General features: G+C 37.1%; 1 protein-coding gene across 1 annotated transcript in view; it reads right to left on the bottom strand.

Moving 5' to 3' along the window:
- Positions 1-116: 116 nt before the first annotated feature.
- CCDC146 (coiled-coil domain containing 146) overlaps positions 117-22153 on the bottom strand; it is a 60373-nt gene continuing 38336 nt past the window's right edge. The window contains exons 6-18 of the mRNA XM_005526080.3: positions 21954-22027; positions 20762-20989; positions 19672-19858; positions 16345-16440; positions 15201-15371; positions 13368-13456; positions 13087-13251; positions 10579-10797; positions 9730-9958; positions 4515-4643; positions 2895-3032; positions 1292-1537; positions 117-393 (exon numbers count right to left, since the gene is read on the bottom strand). Of these exons, the coding sequence (XP_005526137.2) occupies positions 220-393; positions 1292-1537; positions 2895-3032; positions 4515-4643; positions 9730-9958; positions 10579-10797; positions 13087-13251; positions 13368-13456; positions 15201-15371; positions 16345-16440; positions 19672-19858; positions 20762-20989; positions 21954-22027 (2145 nt within the window). The 3' untranslated portion in view covers positions 117-219. The remainder of the gene's footprint in view (positions 394-1291; positions 1538-2894; positions 3033-4514; positions 4644-9729; positions 9959-10578; positions 10798-13086; positions 13252-13367; positions 13457-15200; positions 15372-16344; positions 16441-19671; positions 19859-20761; positions 20990-21953; positions 22028-22153) is intronic.

Raw genomic sequence — 22153 nt, 5'->3', positions numbered from 1 at the left:
ACACTTGGAAATGCTGAACTGCATTTGGGATTCCAGGAGAAAGGATTCTGGATCACTGACTAGTTAGCTGTGCTGTGCTTTTGTCATGAACAAATACTTAGCTTCCCGTATGGAATTTGGCTGAACACCAACAGATCTTCCTTCAGTGCAGTGTAAATGCTGCTGACCCTTGTGACCCAGCAGCTGGTAATGGTCTCTCCTGCTTTAGGTGCTGTCTGTTCACATTTCAAATGACTTTGCAGGAGGCTTTTTGAAATGTCTTTGACTCGAGCTGGGCTCAGTTGGTCTGAAGGGAACCACATGGGGCTGCAACAGTGGGAGCCTCTCCTCCTCCTCCTCAGGGATAGTGGGGGCATGGCCAGGCACTGCACCTTGTTCCTCCTCTGCAGGGTGCTGTCAGAGAAACACAGCTCGGTCACACAGGGGTTGTGTGCTTTAAAACTCCAGTGCTCTCCCGAGCCAGTGTACAGAATCCATGACATCTGAAACACCATTACCCTAATCCCTGGCGAGCTGGGAAAGGGGAAGGGGTATTAAAAGGAAAGCAAGAGGTTTGACCACATAGATGTAAGTTTGTCCTTTTAAATAGTAGACAGTTTGAGCTTGTTATGCTTTTATTATTTGTCAAGAAAACAGATTAGATGAACTTTTAAAAGATGTAATAACTGTGCACAGAACATCTGTGGAACAATTCTGTTCCTGAGTACAGTTACTAGAGTGGGCCTTTATCCACAGCACTGAAAGGCAACTTAACTGCCAGCATGAGAAGTTTCATGGTAGAAGTTTCTTATTCTAAACTATTATTATTATGTAGGAGCTCTCTGGTCTGGGATCACTGACCATCTCAAGGACAGAAGCAGTGTCCAGCAGGGTGGGGTTTCAAGTGCTGGTTGCCATGCTGCCCTGCCTACCCTCAATGTCTTGCTCAGCAATCTGATTTTTTTGCTGCTTCTGATCTAATGCTCATTGCATCTTGTATGTTGGAGACACTAAACGTATTTCTCTTGAACCCCACGCTCCACCTTTTGCATCATTACCTTGAAATCCAATGAAAAGCAGTGTTCCACTGATGGCTGCCCTGTCCTTCAGCCACAACATGGTTACACAAACTACTTTAATAATCAAAGGTGAGGTTTTTAGTATATGATCTCGCTAAGATTCAATTACTAGCTCCAAGCAGTGTTGCCAGACTAGAGTTAAAACTCCACAAACCTATTGTAGTAGTTGTCTCTGTCTGTACCATCATCTGCACTGACTCCTGGAGCTCTTGTAATGTATGACAAAAACTTACTTTTGCTCTGGCTTCAGCTGCTGCTTTTTGCATCTTCTCATTGTGCAGGATCTTCTGTTTATTTTCTACTTTTTTAGGAGGGGGAAGGCCTTGACTTATCATCAATGAAGCAGTCATCACAAATTGTTCTTTGTCTCTGATTTCCTGCTGGAGTTTAATAGCAAGTTCTTGCTTCATGGATAACTCTGCAAAAAGAGCCCTTATCTCCTGGGTTTTGTCATTTATCTTCCTCTGCAGGTCATTGCTCTGGAATGCAAAACAGCTGCATTGTAGTTACAGCTTCCCTTTAGGCACTCACTGGGCATGACACTTGGGTCATCATTAGGCACATGAAAATAAGTCCAATTTAACAAGGTTTTAAATAGTAGTTCAATTCTTGAAAATTACTTAATTTTTGTGATCATTTAGAACAAAAAATTGGCTGCTCAAGAGAAGTCACATTTACTCCAATACAAGAAAAGAAAATCACATTTGTTTTTGCTTTTTGTCCTTTTCAGCTGGACAGCAAAACTCCCCCAGCCCTCAAACACCTGGGATCCAAATTATTTTTGGGTCTGTACACAATTAACTTTGTAATAAAGCTGGAATAAGCCAAATTCCTATGAGATAATTGAGTGATAATGCTGATGCAGGAGCTTTGGGTTGTGACATGATCCTTGGAAGGGGGACGAACAGAAAAGGAATGTGATTAAAATCCTTGAGTCTCACTGCAGATGATTTAAAAAAAAACAAAAATCTTTAATACTCTTTAAGTGACTAATTGGAACTGGGAGAGCCAGAGCACTTGTGAATGCAGCTTCTGGCACAGTGCCGTTCTTACAGTAGTTTATTAGCCCATGGCCATCATTTCACAAACACAGTTAATAACCATGATATTTCTCTGTGTGTTTAATTATAAAAAACTGTTTTAGGCTTTCATGTGTGCCAAACCTAACATCTAAGAAAAATTTCTACCCTGGCCTTGTTTTACATTAACTACTTAGCATTTTTTTTTCTGTCTTCCCCTCAGCTCTGCTCAATTTGTAACTTTTTCATTAGGAATATGGGGGCAGGGAGCATTTTTGGTCTTTCCCAAACAATATTGCAGTTAAAAGCAAATAACTATAATTATATTTTAAAAACTGTATTGGAAATTATGTTTCCTGTGTGATTCTCCCTATTTAAACAACAAAAGGACTTTGAGCCAAATACCAAAGTCATCCTTTTGTATGTTGGAGTAGAATTTACCTGGTCTTCCTTTATTTTTTCCCTTATTTCTTTTTAGTCATTGACCTGTTTGTTGTGGAAAGGCTGTTAAATACATTTGCAAAAGGATGATCCTACAAAGTTTCTAAGCATCTACTTCAGAAAGAACTAATTCTATATTTTGGTGAAAGGTACCATTTATGATGCAACTTTCTTTTTAAAAGAGAATATTTGCCTAATAGTTTTGGTTTAACTGTATTACTGTTGCTATTCATGTCTGTAATTTCTGAAGACTAACTTATGATTTGTCTCTCAACATTTCCAGCCACTTTTGTAATTTGCAAGTGAATCACCTCTTGCCCAGATACTGTTTCATTGTGTATAGGCTGGCAAGCGGAGCATGCTGTGCCCTTCTTACCCTCCTAGCAAAAAGCAGCATGTCCTGCTTGCTGTTCTCCACCACAGCATGGATTCTGTCCGTCAGATCAGAAATGTTCTCAAAGAGAAATTCTATCTTCAGCAGTCTCTGCTCCTTCTGCAGCAGCTCTGCCTCCATCTGCAGCAAGAAGGACACAGTGTAAGGAAAGGACACGGGAAGGTGCACAAAGTGTTCCGTGATTGCCTTGAGCTGCTGAAATAATACCAGTGAACAGTCATAAACACCTTCACTATCAGGTTTCTCAAAATTTACACCCTCTCTGCCAAGGATCAGGGACAGATTGATTCAGTTGGTTACTGTCAGTTGTACAATTCTTTCATGTCAGACTAGGCTCTTTTGGGAGCAGGGGTTACATCATTGTTACTGTCTTTCTGTGCATTTCTTGAAAGCAATGGGGCTTTTTTCTAGTCATAATTTCTTTTTAATCTTCTGGTTCCTTGACTCACACCATAATGGAAAGTTTCAGCTCTTGTTTTAAATACTTTTCCCCTCCTCATGCTAAAAAAAGTATAGGCTCCATAAACAAATTACATCCTTAAATCCCAAGGAGATTGAAATAGACATTTAAACTTATCATGACTCCAAGAAAACCTTCTTCTTAATGTGTAGGCTGGTGATAGCAGGCTGTGTTGTGGCCTGCTCAGCTATGCAGAGCTCCCTCCTGTCAAGGAATATGGGACAGTAAAGCAAAAAGCTGAGGTAATTCAAGCAGCTGTGTTCAGGGTCTGTCTTTACAAACTGGATTTCAAAAGAAGGACTCAGAGGTGTCAAGCAAGCTCAGAGCTTGCTGCTACTGCCCTCACACCTTCAGAGCCCTTGGTGAATCCCCTCCAAACACTGAACACAGTGGGAGGAGTTTTGTACTTCTATAAATGGAACAGACAAAACTATATAAGAAAAAGCTGTTCCTTTACCTTCTTCTCCCCCATACAAAGGACTCTGAAACTGGCTTTCCATTGGACCTAATGCTTCCCTCTGAAGTCTCTCAGGGCAGTCACCAGCTGTGCTGCAGTCAGGTATCAGCTGTTGGCCTGGCTGCTGCTTCCACCAAGGTCTCTTCGGTGGCTCCTGGTTCAGCAGGGAAGCAAAGCAGTAGAGCCCAGCCCTGACAAGGGGCAGTGTTTGCTTCTGTGTCACTCAGGCAGATTTTGTGAAGAGGCTGGCAGGTCTGCTTCCTGCTCATAGCCCCTGAATAGTGGTGAAACAGCTCATGGCCAGTTAGCAAAGACTGACAACCCTGTTTGTTAGCAGTTTATTATTCTGCATTTCTCTCCCTCTGCTGCCTTTTCTGTGCCTTCCCCTAGTGAGGTGGGTCTGCACTGAAGTGCCAGTGATGTGAATGGAGTCAGCAGAAGATGCTGCAGAGCCATGGGTACCTCACAGAGTTCCTCCCCCCCAAGCCTCTCCTGGAAGAAGTCAAAATGTCCCATGTCCAGATGACCTGGAAAGCAGATGCTAGGCTGGAGTTCACAATAGCCAATCATAATTATTTTGATTCCTTTCACAGAAAGTTTATTTTAAAAATAAAAGACACTATTTGCATTTTCTAAAAGAGGTCAAGCACAGCAGGATAGCTTGTGATATGAGAAGTGATATTACCTGTTCAATCCTTTTTAGTAGCTCAGGTGGAGATGGGTCCTTCCCTCCCATTTCTTGCTTTCTGCTCTCATTTGTGGCATCACCATAGTTTTCCTCCAGCTGTTTAATCTTGTCCCTGCACTCGGAATACTAGCAAACAAAGAGCCTCAACAGTTATTTATTCCCACCAAACTCATCCCCAGACCTTGGTCTGGAGACTTTAACAGATAAGTTTCCTTTTACTGAGAAGGAGAGAAGATAACATAAAATTATGAGCCATTTAAAGATTTTATTTTAAAAGAGAACTGCACTGTGACAGTTGCGGGACAGAGGAAACCTGGATGTTTGACAGAAATTGACTTCTACCTGTTTCTTGGTCATCAGGATACTTTTTTGTTTTTTATCCTCAGGAATACAATAGAAAACCCTGCTTCCCTGCTGGTCAGTACTGAAGGCTTCATCCCTACAAACACCCAGGTTTTCTACACTAACATTCCCAGGCATGTGTCCTGAAGTGACTCAGTGGTGACACTGAACAATGAGGTACCCTCGGGACTCACAGGGACAGGTGTTCCCTGACCTTTCCTATGTGAGACCTTCCTTCCCATGGAATAATGCTGCCCAGAATGTGCTGGAGGGACATCCAGGCTCAGTGTAAATACTCACTGAAGGAGTGACCAGGGCCATTTTTTTTGCAAGACTGACAGTGGTGGGGCTGTGTGCTCTGATGTGCACCTGGCTGTCTGTCAGTGAGCTAGCACTGACATAACACTACCCAAGTGTAAATGTTTACCATCCACTGCAGGTGATGACTGATTAAGGAAATAAGTGGTCCCAGCCTCTCAAAGTTATGAACAGTCACCAAAATATAAAGTAAATGTTTAGATGTTGCCAGGATGAGGTTTGTCACTGGAAGTTAACAAGTCATATTTAACTAGAAAAGAGAAAACTGACAGATATTCTCAGGTGGCGGTGGAACATTACCAGACTGTAACCAGCACTTAAATCCTTTTCCTAGTGAAAAATCACTACACAACTCACTCCTGTGCACTTTGTCTAAAAGCAGCTAAAGTAAAAACCTTAGATGAGTGTAATGAACAATTTCCTCAGCAAACCATGATTCTGAACATAGCTAGGTACTGAAAGCTATATTTTGCTAACAAATAGCTAAAACTCAAGCCCAAAAATACACAGAATGAAAGAATGTAAAAGCAGGGCCAGCACAAACAGAAGGATGCAGCTATGCTTCCAGTGCTCTTTTCTACCTGGGGCCAAATTTCTCAACCACTAACTCAGGGGAAAATGCCTTGTTGGAAGCAGTGGTATCTTAATGAGATTAGGGGCAGCTCACCAAGGAAAATATTTCAGGACTGAATAGTTAATTTAGAGAAGGACTATTACAGCAAAACCACTGTCCAAAAGCCATTAAAAAGTTTAATGTTAAATGTAAATAATAGCCTTACTCTTAAATGTAGTATGATCAGAAGCCATCAGATGCAAACCAATCCAAAAGTATCAAAGTGCATTTACAAAGAACCATGCTATTCTGTGTCTGCTTAAGTAACATGACTACAGGCATCTTTCATTATTTTTTTACTAATTTGTAGTGTTTCCCTTGGAAAAAACAATCTGAGTTATATGAGATTCTAAGTCTTAAAATTTAAAAAAATACTTTCTTTCTTAGAGTGGATTTGATACAGGGGATAGGAAAAGACTGTAGAAGAGAGGTTTTTCTACATTGGACTGTAATCAGTCGGGTGGAATTGTTGAAGGAGGGAACACATGTCTAGATAAAGCAACTGGTCTGAAAAAGTGGATATCGGGTGCTTTTTTTGAAATCTCAAGAGAAGGTAGGTGAGGTATGTACAGCACTAAAAAAGGGTAAATACAAGACCTACTTTAAAAAAAGGGGGGGGATGCAAATGGAGCTATTCTTCACTTTCTGAAGAATAAATCTGGAACATATAATTAAGTTTTCTTTGTAGGTATCAAGAAGAGAAAAAGACAGGGATAACAGGCACCACAGTGTGTTGAGTCATGCCAAACCAGATCAATGTCTACTATGATAATTTCACAGGTGTATGGATGACAAATCAAATTTCATTTTTATATAGCTTCAATATTTCATATTATATTCTCATAAACAAGCAAAATAAATGCATTCTTGATTAAAATATGCAGTAAGTACCTCATCAGTAGAATGAGGTTAAGCTCAGAGAGACTGCAAGTATTTTTTGGATAAGATTTAAATTCAAAATTACCTTTGTCTGAAAAAAGGTCTGAACCAAAAAGATAATACTAAGTAAAAAATGCAAGCTGTTACATATAAGCAGAAAAAATTGCCTGTACAAACACAGAATCAAATCAACTGGTTGGATGCCCTTTATTTTAAAAATGGTCTGGTTGTTACATACATTGACATGAAGATGAATCACTATGTCATGTGTCAAGAACGGTGCCACCATACCTGGATGTGTAAGCAGGAAGATAACCTGCAAGATGCCTGAATAAATCCTTTCACTCTCAGCCACAGGTACCAGGCACTGCACTTCAAGACAAATAAAGACTATATTGCCAAAAATAAAAGAAATGCAGAAAAATAATGATCTAAGAAAAATCTCTAAGAGCTGATTGAAAGAAACAAGGTTGTGTAGCCTAGCAAAAGGATGGGAGAGGAACATGATTAACGTCCTTCCTGTAACATGAAATGTTGCAGAAAGGAAAAGAATGGCCTGTTTGTCAGGTCCCTAGAGGACAGAATGCAAACCAATATTCTTACGCCACAGCAAGAAAGATCCAGGCTAAAGCTCAAGAAAGTTTTTCCACTGTTAAGGAAAGACTGGGATAGCTTGCTTGGGGAAACTTGTTTCTCAATGGTGGCTTGAAAGCACAGTTTAGCCCTCTCAGGAATGACAGGTCATCCAGTGCTGGTGTGGGAGCAGATTGCCTAGATAAACTCTTTGTCTCTCTACTGGTCCTGTTATTCTATGATGTGGTGATGTAGTCTGGAGATTTTCATGTAGTAAAACCTGGACAAATGTTGTTGCCAAATTCCTCAAATAAACTGACAGTCCTTGTACATTGCCTGAGCTCTAACACATGAAGGTCCCATCTATAGCACCATGACAGCTCAGCAGGTCTACGTGTTGGACTAATTAATGATTAATGCTAAGTATTTCTCATTGATGCATGAAGGTAGATTAGTTTTTATGGGTCATTTCAGTCAGCAGGAACAGTCCCTTGATGTGCAGTCCCAATTAAAAGTTACATAGTTTTATGCCCAGAGAAAACCACCTTACAGTCTCACCAGGTACTTTTTGGGTAAAGAAGTGCCTGTAAATATTTCTATTTTTAAATCTTTTCCTTGATGTTAACAAGCCTACCTAGTCCATGTTACTTGCACTTGCTTAGAAGAGGTCTGGTCTTGCTTCAGATGATGGTATTTTTTTAGCTTAACTATTCACCAATATTTTGTGGAAATAGGTAGCTTCTGATGAAAAGCATACAAGTGGAACATACATCACTTTGATGATTAAGCAGCTTATGTGGAATGTAGGGGACCCCGGTGAAGTGTTTGATCTTGCTGAATTGGCACACAGCCCTGATCTGGGCTTTTCTCCTTCCCAATGAGCACTACAGCTGCTGAGATTATGGGTCAGTTTTTGCAGTCTGTACATATTTCTGATTTTAGTTTTTTTCATTGATAATAATGAAAATATCTAGTGCATGTTACTAGCACTTGCTTCAAAGAGGTCTGGTATTGATGAAGACTGAAGGAGGCAGGAAGGGTAGGAAAAGGGGAGGACAGAAGAGGCACAGGTACAGGATTCAGCCTGGCTAATCCAGACAGTCTGTGACAGTGGTAACTGAACAGAAGCTGAGTCAGATTTCAACATGGGGTCTCTGTAATCTGTACAAGAACCAGCAGTATGAATTTGGTAACCAACACCAGAATTCAGATTTGGGCTCATGGTTTTTATTTAAATTATGGAGATAAAGCCAAGCAATTTGAAACTGCTTCTCATTGGACTTAATTCCTATTGGCAGTGGGAGTAAGAGTATTAATGCCAGAATGGTGGAGCATAAGGAGATGAACGAGTTAACAGCCAGTTTGATCCATGTAATATTCAGTAATCACAGTATCTAGTTAAATTTTAAAGGTTGATAAGTGATTATTTGCCATTGTTCACTGGAAAAACCCTGACTTGGGAACATTTATTAAGACTACTGCATGCATAATATCACATCACTCTGTGTTTTCCTACTTTTAAATTTTATGTCAACATTGCAAAAAGATTTAAAGCACCTCCAACAATAGCCTCCCTTTAACAGTGATTTTAAGTTTCACATGAAAAACATGAAACTTTCTCTTGATAAAGGAGTTTTTGTTTGGTTGGTTGGTTTTGTTTTGTTTTTTATACTGCCTGGGTTAATAGTTTAAATCTGTGATGGCCCTGTAAAGGTCTTTGGGGCATGATTTGCATGAGGTATTAAAACATGTACTATGTTTTATTCTTGTAGCAGAGCATACAATTTCTTCAAAAGGCCAGAAGAGAATAGTGCAAGCAGCTCCCATTGATGCAAGTTTGAAAGGCAATGGTACACCCCAATTTATGATTTTGTGCAGGCACTAACAGAGTATGTATGGAAAAATTTACCATCTAGAGATAAGGTCAAAAGTAAATGAGCCATTTCAGAAAGCAAGGCAAGAATGTCCCAAGCACTTCAGTTTGTTAGCTGTTAAATGCTATTTTGTAACTAGAACTAAAACTTACACTGTTTTTGTGCAAAAGAAAATATATGTGGATTATGTCATCGTAGGCAGCAAAGTTTCCAGGGTACACTCTGGGTCAAGTGTGAATTGAAGTACTATTTTAGAAATTTGATGGTCTAAGTGTATCTCCCACCCCTCCACCTACTCCATCAATACAGTTTTAACAAATTTTATCTACAGTCCCATTTTTTCCCCATGACTCCCATTCTCCAGTTTAGTCATACTGACATTTCAGGCTGTGGGGTGGGTTAGCTGGAATTCCATACCCAGGAAACATTTGGCACATATGAAACAAAGAGCATGAGCCAGTTACACATAAGCATAGAAACTCATATATGTTTTGCTAGACTAAACTTGCTTTTTTAATAAACATTGTACATCCAGATATTTGTTTTTCTATGAAATCACTCTAAATTTTAAAATACAGAATGATAGTAAAAAAAGGCTTCCTTTAGCACCAACCTGTATCCGAAGTCTCATCAGATGGGCATCCAGGGCATTCTTCACTGTGAGCTCTTTAAAACACAATTTAACCTCTCTTTTTTTCTCAGCTACCTTCAGCTTCAGAAAACTGATCTTTTCATCCATAACTTGCATCTTACTATCTCCATTTTTACACAACATCTCTTGCCTGTTTACTTTTTCATACAAAAAGCCTAGTTCTTCTTCTCGTTCTCTAAGCAGAAGACTACTGAAATAAAGTCAAAATTTAAAGATAACTTTAAAGAAAATTAGTCATATTCAGTATATTCCATTCAAGAACATAAAAAAGTTATCTTAAAATATTAATAATCTGTGAAAATGTATGAAGTTTTCACAAACTGGAAATTTTCATTATTTTAATGTCAGAATTTTAAATAAGTAACAAAATAATTATAATGTGAAAATCAGAAAACAAACTCTTGGAATAGTGACTCTTGTCTCTCACATAATTTTTAAGGTCTTCTGGCCTTCCACAGCATTTAAAACTGGATTAAGATCAGAGAGATCTAGATTATCTGCATTTTTGCAGATACCTTATCGGTACACAATGCACAAACAGAGCAGGAGGCTACAAGTTCTCAAGGCATTCAGTAGCCAAGCTACCATATTTTTTGAATAATAATTCTGAAGCATGACCATGATCACCAGTGGAGAAACATCCACATAATGCAAAGCAATGCTGACAGTGCAATGGGGGGGATTGGTCAGTGAAACACTGCAGTGCCACAGACCTTTAGCAATCCTGAGGAGTGCTCATAAGCTGAAAAATATTGTTGCTTCATGAATGTCAAAATTAAACACTACCTTAGATCAAATTTGCAAGTGTACCTCTCATTTTGTTGCTGAACAGTCCTTTCATATTTTTTGCGTATCTGCAAAATTTCCTCTTCCATGTGTGTGGCTTCAGTAGTAAGTCTGTCAACATTCAGATACTTTTCCTTTTCTTTACTCTCTAGTATCTCTTGTACAACTTTGCAATAATCCTTTTTGATCAATTCTTTCATTCTCTCATTCTTTTTAATCTTCAGATACTCTTCCTGCAATTTTCTTTAACATAACAGAAATGTGGGAATATTTTTAGTCCTTTTAATTTGAAACCAATTTCAGCAATTAAAAGCAGAGTCTAAATTTATTGCTCAAGCACACAGGGCTCCTCTATGTCTCTGCTTCACAGAGGCTTTACACAAAGAAAAAAGACTCTCTGAGAGCAGGGTTCTTTTGCTAGTTCTTTCCAGCTTGAAACGATCTAGATTCTGGCTCAAGAAAAATGCTAAATAGGGAGCGCTGCATTACAACTCCTTTATTTGCTACTAGGTAGCCCAAGTAGTCATAAAATACAATGTTTAAGAGCATAGGCATAAACTGTGATGAAAAGTCTTAATGTGTAGAAATTCTGCCATTTTTTTAAAATAACAATATTGAAATTATTTTGTGATTGCAATTCAAAGTTCTCCAAATCTATTGTTTATAAAACAATGTGTCACAACATTAACACAAGAAAGAAAATTATTTGATTGCTCTTTGACAGATGAGAAAAAACAAAAAAAACATAGTAAGAGGTTAGTGACAAGATGACATAAAAATAAAGAACGGATCTCTTTATTTCCAGCATCCTTGTTGATCACTGGATGATGGTCCCTCATTTAAAAGACAGATTCTTGTCACCAAATGAACTATTTACTATCTCACAACACAGAATTTAGAGTTATTGCATTTGATCTGTGGTATCACTTCTGGATTGAAACACAACTTTATCTACACCAGGAAGATATTCATGTCAACATACAAAAGAGGTAGTGAAAGGAGAAGCAAAGTCTCCTGTTAAAATACAGACCTGCAGATGAAATATCCTTCCCTCATGGGCTCCATCATTAAATTGCTGATTTGCTGTATAGAGGGCAGGGAGCTGCTTTCTTTCATTTTCCTGACATGTATAACACTTTGAGTACCACAGGGTATTACTGAATTTAATTAAACTTCTGTAGTCAAGTTTCAGACTGAAAGTATAATAGTATTGCAGAAATGCAATGTCTTTTAAATATTTTCAGAAAATTTCTTGCCTTACTTGTACTGATACTCTGTCGTCCAAATTGCATAGGTTGCAGTGAAATCAGTGGTACTGATAATAAAGTCTATTACTGGGATTAAAAATATTTTTCATAGGCAAGTGTGTTACTGAAAATTCAATACTTCTGACTAGTTTTAAATCTAGTTTTGCAGAGCCCAAAATATCTCTTGGATCTGTACCAAGGAGGGAGATGAATAATAATATTTGTGTATTTCTGATATCTGTACAAAATTTACGTTTTATTAGCCTTTTTTCCCCTTCTTTCATCAACTGGGAAAGCCTCAAAAATTTTACCACAAAGTATCAGCTTGTACAGCTTGACAAAATCACTTCAATCACTGAAGTTCTCCTTCTTTTTTAGCTATCACTAGCATGACTTTGAAACCAAACTACCAGGATATTCACAAAAAAAATATTTAGTGTATTTGTCTGATTGAGCAATTTTTTGGCACCAAATAATGAAGTTTTGGGAAAATCAAGTTATTTTTAACTATTCAATTTTGGTTTTCCTGTTTTGCTTACACAGTTAGCTATTCACTATCTCCCTACTTGCCCAAGTACAGATTTCCAAGACATTGTAATGCTGTTTACATTGCAGAATTTCACCACTAGGATGACAAAAATACGGCAAAAAGATATTCCCACTAAATGGTCTAGGAAAAGAGAGTCACAAGCACCAGCTATTCTCCCTCATTATCTTACCTGTGAATGTAACCTTTAATTTTGTCTAAGATTGTTTGGGAATTGAAACCACATTTTATTTATCTAATAAATTTCAGTGTGAGTTATTAACCAAAATCCCCAATTTGTTCTAATTTCATAATTAGCCACATTCCTATCTAGTGACTCATTTAATAGTCCCATGCACCACTTCATTGGCAAGTCATATGTGTCAGATCTCTTTTTCTTTAAGGACAACAAATATGAGTGCAACAGCGCTCCTCATATTGAATCAAACAGCATGAAAATACAAAACCTGAGAGATCCAAGAACTGTGGGATAAAGGATGGGAAAGTGAGAGAGTAGTGAGACAAACTTAGAGAAGCAGTGATGTCCAAGCTACTTGTGGAGTGTTAGTGGGATAAGAAGTTGGAACAGATTATGAAGGGGTGTTTCTAAATGCCTTTGTTTCAGTCAGATTTTAAAAATCAGGATAATAACTATCAAGGATGATATGGGCATAATTGAAGATGGAATAGATTCCCTCCTAAGATTTTTTCCAGTCTTAAATTTCTATAAATGTGAACTACAGTGTACTTTAAACTCACCTTTCCCTGGTTATAACGGCATTCCTTAAATTTTCTATATTATTTTCTAGCAATTTTACCCGGTTTTCAGCTTCCTTTGCTTTCCACTGAGCAATACGCATCAACTGTATGCATTTATCCTTTTCAATTTGCATAAGATCACACATCCTAGCCAATTCTTGGAGTCTGAAGAAATGAAATGTGTGAAAGAAATAATTATTAGCATTTTATGCATACATTACTTGGATGAAAGTTCCTTTAGAAGACTTTTTTTAGATAATGTATTGTTATAATTTTCTTACTCTTTTTGGACTTCTTTTTTCATCTTTTTACAGGTGATTAGTTCACGATCCTTTCTTTTTAGTTCCTTAACAAGACTTTGGAGTTGAATCTGAAATTCAAATAAATTTTAGTAAGCACTTTAGATATATTAGAGAAATGTCTTCAATAAAATTACCCAGAACAAGTCTTAGATGAGAAAAAGACAGTGAGGGGGGTTATTATTATAGAGAACATTTTCTTATAATTGAAAAGTTTTTACTACGACAACATAAAAAACCACAGTTTTTCCATTTATGTTAAGCTTACAATTACTATTAGTAATGTAGATAATTTGATGCTGCATCTTAAATGCTTGGTTCCCTCTATCTGGAGTTCCACCATTTCTACTGATCAGCCTGTGCAGTGCACTGCTATATAATTATTTGGTATATGAACCATTGAAACTTTACCTTTACAAATGAAATTTCTTTTTCACTCAGTTCTGACTTTTAAGCAATCACTGATGTTTGAGCAGAATTGCATTCTGTTAAGTTTCTGGATCTTTCAATTGTAGTTGTGCTGAGTCCTCAATAGCCTGGGCCATCAATCTTAAATCAACAGACCTTTTCTCTCCTCCCACTGGTATCAGGAGGAGGAAATTTGTCATAGGGAAAGCTGGTGGATGATGGGTTGCAACTATGGGTTTGTCTATGTGTTCCTGAATTTGTATTATTTTGTTTTATTTGTCCATATTTGTTTATGGACTGATTTTATTGATACAGGTACAAAGCCTGACATGTTTGTTTATTTTTATAGACAGAGTTTCCCACCGTGGTAGAAGGGTAGCTTATCTAATTTATCTGAAGACATACATATATTTTGGAAACATCAATATCTTATTCCCATGTAGCAATTTGTTTAGTAAATTCTGTCCAACATCACAGCACACATCATGCCAGAAAAATGCAGGCAGCAAATATAATGGCTAGTCATAGGAAAAGTTTTCTTTCCCTCTTTCTCTAAATCAATATAATTATTTATGCCTTGAAATGTAACAGGAAAATAGAAATTTCTCCCTCGCTTTGGAATGAGTAGTAGTTCAATTTATCTTCTAATGTTCATATATTTGTAAAATAAACCACACAGTTTTACTTCTGATAATCTCAGGTGACGTTGTCTGCTATTCTGCCTCTTTCTTTCAAATTGGTCATTTTACCCCATGGACTTGAAAGCAAATCACAGAATCTCAGAATCACAGAATGTGCTGAGTTGGAAGGAAGCCACCAGCACCAAGACCAACTCCTGGCCTTGCACAGCACCATTCCCAAGAGTTACACCATTAGCCCAAGAGCATTATCCAAATGCTTGAACTCTGTCAGGCTGGTGCTGTGACCACTGCCAAACAACTTCAGGCCACTCCCTCAGATCCTGTCACTGGTCACCACAGAGGAGATCAATGCCTGTCCCTCCTCCTCCCCTCACAAGGAAGGTGTAACCGCAGTGAGGTCTCCCCTCGGTCTCCTCCAGGCTGAACAGACCAAGTGCCCTCAGCTGCTCCTCACCCAGCTTCCCCTTGAGGCCCTTCACCATCTTCATTGCCCTCCTTTGGGCACTCATTAAATGTCCTTTCAAATACCTTGTTTCAATTATTCAATTATATTTTCAATTATTATTGTTTCAGTTGTATTTTAACATACTGCACTGCACCACAAATTGCCAGTAAAGCACCACAGTATTGTGAGTTTCCAGTGTTCTGATGGAACTTCAAAGCTAGAGTGGGAAATGAGTCCACAGGGCTCCCCTCATTAGTTATTTAATTTCTCCCTATACCAGCTTCTAGTTTTGAACAATCTTCCAAATATATAATTTTTTACCTTGGCTTTCTGAACATTCCTGCATTTCAGTTGCCTCTCATCAGCTCTGAGCCAAGTCAGATGTGTAAGTGTGGATAACTCATTTCTGCATTTTTCCTGCTCTTTGAAAAGCAAGCGTTCTACAGCAAGGCATTCTTCTAACACACGGGCATCCATATCTGATATAATTTCCTAAAGAAGATTAAATTTAAATCCTAATGCAGCAATGTATCAGTGTTAGCAAACCCAAAGTTGGAAATACTTTGGGTTTATCTGCAAAGTAAACAAATATACAGACTACACAGATTTAAAATTGTAATAAATTACTGCTTTAAAACACCATGCACAATCCCTATAATAACATTTCAGAATATATTATCACCTAGGAGCATTTTGTCCATTGTACAGAATGGATCTTTATAGCTATATAATCTTTAGGTTCAGTGTCGGGTCTTCAGGATGAGGTGAGTAGAAGCTTTCTAGGCTCCACTGACTGCATGCCCGTCTGTGCACACAAGTTACATATCCTAAAAATGACATGTAGGTACTGGAATGCATATGTATCCAAATATAAGCGGATTTCCATCAACAATGTTAATGAATTCAAACAAAACACATAAAGAAAATGGATATAAGGGTAAGAAGACAAGGAGGTATTGATCTTAAGAATGTATGTCTAAAATAGATTGTTTCTTATAAAGTCAATTATGTAGTGGCAAGTACTAATGCTCTTGTAATGCAGGTATCTGCATTTCCACTCTGTGTGGCTCTGCTGCATACAGACATCCACAAATGACAGAACTGTGAAGATGAAAAATCTTAACGTACAAATACTGAATTTTTTTGTTGCAACAAGACAGTTTCATATCCAAAGGAAATCTATAACAATATATTTCTAGCTGCAGTGTCATCAACAACATTCAGAAACTTAAACTAGAAAGTAGATTTGCTTTCTACCTTCTACTATGTAGCCAGTAACACCAAAAAAAGTTTTTGAAAATGAAAGACAAGTGGTCTTTAAAACTGAGTAAATACTATTGCATTTTCTCACCAGAAAGCTGCAGCTAGAAACTCCCATTATTTTTTCTTCAAATAATCCCCTTATTCTCATGATAGAAAACCAGCTGTCAAAATGAAAAAAATATGAGAAAGCAGAACTCAGCACCTGTTCAGCTAAACCTCTCTTGATCGTTTCAATCTCCTCCTGCAGTTCTTGTCGTTTTTCTAATAATATTGCATTTTTTTTTGAGTTAATTTCTGCCTACAAAAATAAACCAAGCACATAGTGATGCAAACAAAAAATGACGAAAATGTAAACTGCAGATATTGTATTAGAAGTAGCTACACAAATTAAGAAATTAATTTTCTCTCCTTTTATAATTGCTAGTACAAGAATGCTTATTGAAGTGTCTCAAATTTTTCTTTCAAGAACTGTGAACACTAAACTTCACAAATTTAGAAGGTTTATGATTTTCAGCAACCAAACTCTCATTAAAAAAGCAATAAACTCAGAGTACATAAAAATGTCACCTAAATTCACAGAGGATTTTCAGAGTTAAATTCTGAACTTACTAAAGGGAAAAAAGAGTTCACATCCACATAGAATGGATATAATATTTTTTTCCTTTTGTTACTATGGTAGGATTTTAATTAGACTCTAGAAAGACAAATCTAATAACACAAAAATGTATCTATTATTTTTTCATGTACATTATGGGAAAATTCATTTATTCAATCAGATTTTAACATTAAGTATGTGAAGGAATACATAAAAAAAAACTACCACTGATTAAAATACATCTGATCAATCTCACTACAACTACTTACATGATATAACTTGTGAGACAAAAAGCTGTACTTCAGCTGATTAACTTCACTTAAAAATTCTTTATGTTTATAAGAAAGCAAGAAATAAGTGCATCAGACTAACTATGAAGGCATATATTGCCTCTGTGTAATAGATGGGGACAAGCAATTTAGCAGGACCTGTTATGACAGGACAAGGGATATTAATTTTTAAATAAAAGAGGGATGATTAGATATAAAAAAGAATTTTGTTCAACAAGGGTAGTGAAACACTGGTCCAGGTTTCCCAGAGAGGTGGTTGATGCCCTATCTCTAAAAACCATCAAGGCCAGGTTGGACTGAGGTCTGACTAGCCTGATCTAGATAAATGTGTCCCTGCCTACTGCAGGGGTTTGGACCAAAGAGCCTTTATAGGTCCCTTCCAGCCCAAATTATTCTAATTGCAAATCTGTAATTCATATGGATGGGAAAAAAATTACATTTAATAACAGACCTGGAAGATACTCAAAGATAATATACACAACCCTGTGATGCTCAGATCTCAACCACATGTTAGAGTTCAAAACACTATAAATCAATACTGATAGCACTTGTTATTTTCACTTCTGTGATAGTATTGTAAAATTAAACGCTGTTCACTTGCATTATTAGAAATGGAAACAAGAGACACAATAAAAGTCAAAGTGTGGAGTTACTTTAGTTGCAGCTGCCAGCTCTGAGATTTGATTTTACTTAGGTTTACTACAATGTCAGTAAAGCCTGTCCTAATAAAATGGCTTTCAGTCTTGTGTTGGGATCAAAAATAGCTTCTCCGTGGAGCATATATTAGTTGTCACTTCTGCTGTGTAAAAGTAAAAAGCTCACATAAACATCTTGAATCCATTAAAGACTTTTGTTTATGTAAGACAGGGCTAAACTTAGGAATTTTTGGCTGTCTCTGCATTGGCCTGACCAAAGAGAAGGCTCACATGGAGAGGAGCAGCAGTTCTGGTCCAGGCTGGAGACAGCAGGACCAGTGGTTCTCTTTCACACACAGTGTTGGTGTTTAGCAATAGCTGACCTTTCACAACTCACTAAAGGGAAAAACACATTTGAAGGAAGTGTTCTTGTAATTTCCTTATTCTACAAACCAGTCATTCAAAAGAAGAAATTTGGGGAACCACATTGATGTACTGCTGCTTCTGCAATCACATATTTATACAAACCATTAATTCTTGTGATTTTTGCACTTTGAATCACAATGAATAAATGTAAATCTGGGGGTTTAAGTAGTTAAATAAATTTCATCTACTTAAAATACTGTTTTTTAGTTTTTGCTAGGTGTGCTCCCAAGTCTGACAAATTAGAATTGTCCCAATATAGCAAAAGCCAAGCAGAATCAAGATGGCCACTTGACTCTTCCTTGCTGCAGTACTGTGTTTCAATTGGCCACCCTGCAGAGGAACACTGATTTCACATTTGCTCTTCTAACAGAGCCAGGAAAGCAATCAGAGAAAACATTGAACATGGGAGGATGGGCTAAAATAACTCTGTTGCTGTGGCCTGTATGCATTCTAGTAGTATCCTGCAGCTGCTGGAGTAAAATACTGATTAGAATTCCACTTCTGTCTCTCATGGCATTCCTTTTCCCCTACTCCTCATGATGATGCTATTTGTAAGACACATACAAGGCCTTGTCCTTCCATAGGGTGAAGGAATTGGGCTGGGATGGGTTTGGATCTCACCCAGACTGTGAACTCTAACCACAGCCACTGGTGAGTTATGGCATTTAACTTTAGCATTACATGTTTTTAAACAATTGTGGTTCTACATCCAGGAACATTTCCTCAAAGGGAACACAAGCAAAAATACCATCTCCAAGATTTTCTTAGCTGAACTGAACAGAAAATCTTTAAGCTTTAAGATCAAAGTCAGGATTGTGAGTCAGCCCTTTAATCACTATTTCAGGAAATTAAATCCAAAACTTTGTTGTGTAGTTCTAGAGCTTTCCTCCCTTCTCCCTGGTGAGCTTATATTACTAAATAATACACGTGTGAATTCAGAAGGAATTTCAAGGGAGACAAAAAAATATTTTTGATAATATTAAAATATTATCAAGTAATAATCAGAGTTGTTTACATAGCAAAGCTATTTGAGTTTTGATGAATATAGCTATTTTTTAAAACCTTACAATTATGTAAGACTCTTTTCTGCCCTGAATTCCTTAGAAGAAAAATTTGAAGGACAGCGTCAAGGTAGGAAACATCAAGTTCTGGGAAAAAATATTCACCTGACTAAACAATTTTATATGACTCAGAATCCAGACTGAGCAAGCAGCAAGTTTAGGAGAAAATATGTATTACAAAGAGAGAATGGAAGAACCGGTGATGAAAGAAAATATAAAAAATTTATAGACAAAGTAAATTTTTAAGAAAGAACTGAAAGTAGAAAAGAAAGAAAATGCTTTGAATACACAAGCAGAACAGTACTTCCCTTTAAAATTTCCATAGTCAAAAGACTAAGTAAAACAGAAAAGAGTAAAGCATTATTGAAAGAGGAATGGTAGAAATACTAAAGCAAGGAGGAAATGAGGAAGGTGAAATGACAGTCTTCCCCCCTTTTCCCTTGTAGGACTGTCAAGAGATTTCATACAAGTATTTCTTACAAGAAAATTTACAATCTTTATGATCAATGCATCAATACAGACCTCTGATTTGAGTCTTTTATGCTTTGCCTTATCTCCTTCCAAGGAATCCCAAATCCCTTTCAGTTGTAACTCTATCTTTTTTAAACTTTTCAGTTCTTTATCTTTCTGTGTTTGATGGTGACTGAGAATATCTTGTTGCTTTTTTTTCTCCAAGACGCATTTATTTAAATTATTTTCCAGAATTTGTCTATATAGATAGACACAGAATTTTAGAAACAGGCAACTTAATCAAGACATATATGTAAACAGGCACAACTATTTTAATGGCTTTCAAGTACCTCATCACTATGGCTCAGCAAGACAAACTTGCAAACTACTGACAAAAAGTACCTAAAAAGGTTGCATTTTTATAACTATAATCAATTATAATACCCTAATTATGCTGATGACATCTCACATTCTGTTCTAAATGTGCTAAAAATATCAGGGAATCTAGTACATATAGGGAGAAGAAAACACATTTTTTAGTATGATAGAACATTTTAAAATAAAATGCCATGGACCTTTAATACAAAGCTTGAAAGGCAAAAGAATTGTTGCTGAGCATATGGCCAGAATTACAACTATACATCTCCCTCTGCAAAGGAGGAATCATTGGAAGCTTGCCTGCAACCTACCAGTTTATTTTACTTTACCAAGGATCATAATTGAAGGGAATATTAAAGAGATGATTAAACAATTCCCTCTGAAATTCAGGACTACATGAGGGCAGACATCCATGATCCTCATTCGAAAATGAAAATACTGACATACTTTATTCTTCTTCAAATTACTTTCAGTGGGTTACACAGGAAAGAAAATATGTGCACTAAAGAGAGAAGCCCTCTAAAAGATTTCACTTTTAAGAGCAAAATCTCACAGGATTTTATTCAATGCTTATGATTTTTGATGTTCTTCTTCAAGCCAAGTCTGAGATTGAAGATTCCAAATTTTTCTATAAACATTTCTGAAGTGAAAACCAAGCTGGATCATTTATAATTTCCACTGGCTGTTGCATAAAACTTGAAAATAGAAGCAACAGCAGAAAAAATAAATAGATTTTTGAAAATAGAAGATTGTTCACTCTTTCCATGTGGCTCATGTCTCTAACCTGTCTGTTAGGACGGCTAATTCCTTCTCTGCACTAATTTCTAGTAATTTTGTCAAAGTAATGCATTCTTGTTCATTCTTTTGTATCAAAGTTTGTCTGTCATGCAATTCCTTCATCACATCTTCTTTTTCTTGCAAAATCTCTTCAGTCTTTTTTTCAGTGGCTTTCAGGGTTCTATTCAATTCTTCTATTTGGTCATTAAGGGCCTCATTCTTCTTCTCTGCATCACTGTGGATATATTTTAACAAAGCAGTAAGGGTAAAATTTTCCACATGCATATTTAAAAAACAAAATGTAAGTTGCCAGTTTTTGTGGACCTACAAAATAATTCCACAACAATATATGTTAAATGTTTGAAAACAGACAGTGAAAACCTTCAAATTCCAATATAGTCCAACAATAAAACTGCAGGTAGCCATGAGGTTAACTGACAGCTTAGCACCATGACAGCATTAGAAAGAATTCTAGTAAACTGATTTATGTCAAAATTACTAGGTACAAGGCTATGACATTTCTAAATACTCTTCCTAAGAAATGGGAACTCTGATTAGTTTATTCTGTCATGTGACACATATAAAGACTATATAAAGACTCATTTAAATATTTCATTAATCGCAATCTGCACAATGTAGGTTTTAGAAATTGGTTCTCTGTAACACTATAGGGAAAACTTCTTAGATTTATGATGGCAGAGTTGCATTAAGCAGAGTAGTAAGGAGACACAAACTCCAGTGTAACCCTGTGCACAAATGGGGTATGAAACCCATCATTCATCTGGATGGCAATTGGACCGCTGGGATCTGTGAGTGACCCAGAAGAAACTGCACAGTGCTAATTTGATTTTACTCTTACAGAAAAGAGCACATGCCATGCTTCAGCGGAGAAGAACCCCAGCTTCACAAAAGAGAAAAAGAAAAGGTTGGCTGCTGGCTTGCATTTCCCCTGATAAAGTATTAGTGACTGCAACTCATGTCAGGACCTTACAGCAAAGCAGCTGTGGCTCCACAGCTGGTACAGAAGGACCAAGGGAGAATGAGTTTGTAGCCCAGGCCACACTGTCAGCTGTGGAGGTGTTAGTTTAAATCTTGATCCTCATTCTAATCAACAATTATCCTCAATCATTTCTATAACTAAGGGATGAGAAGTCATACATATATATTCAGGTATATAGAATTATTTATTAAAAACATACATTTTTTTCTGATTCAGCTTCTCAGTTTCTTTTGCAAGTTGCTTTGGAATACCAAGGATCCTAACCAGCTCAGCCTAGTAACAAAACAGAAAGGTTTGATTAATAGCCTCAAAAGCTGATGACTTTTCATAGTAGTAATATTCATTTAGAGCTGGTGTGAAAATCAGTAGGAAGCATTTTTGAATTACTTGAGTTTTTAC

This window comes from Pseudopodoces humilis, chromosome 5 (genome assembly GCF_049639895.1).
Source record: "Pseudopodoces humilis isolate 2021_Gansu_Grassland_sample_001 chromosome 5, ASM4963989v1, whole genome shotgun sequence".
In the NCBI taxonomy this organism is placed as follows: domain Eukaryota; kingdom Metazoa; phylum Chordata; class Aves; order Passeriformes; family Paridae; genus Pseudopodoces; species Pseudopodoces humilis.
This window is presented reverse-complemented; position numbering and strand designations above follow the sequence as displayed.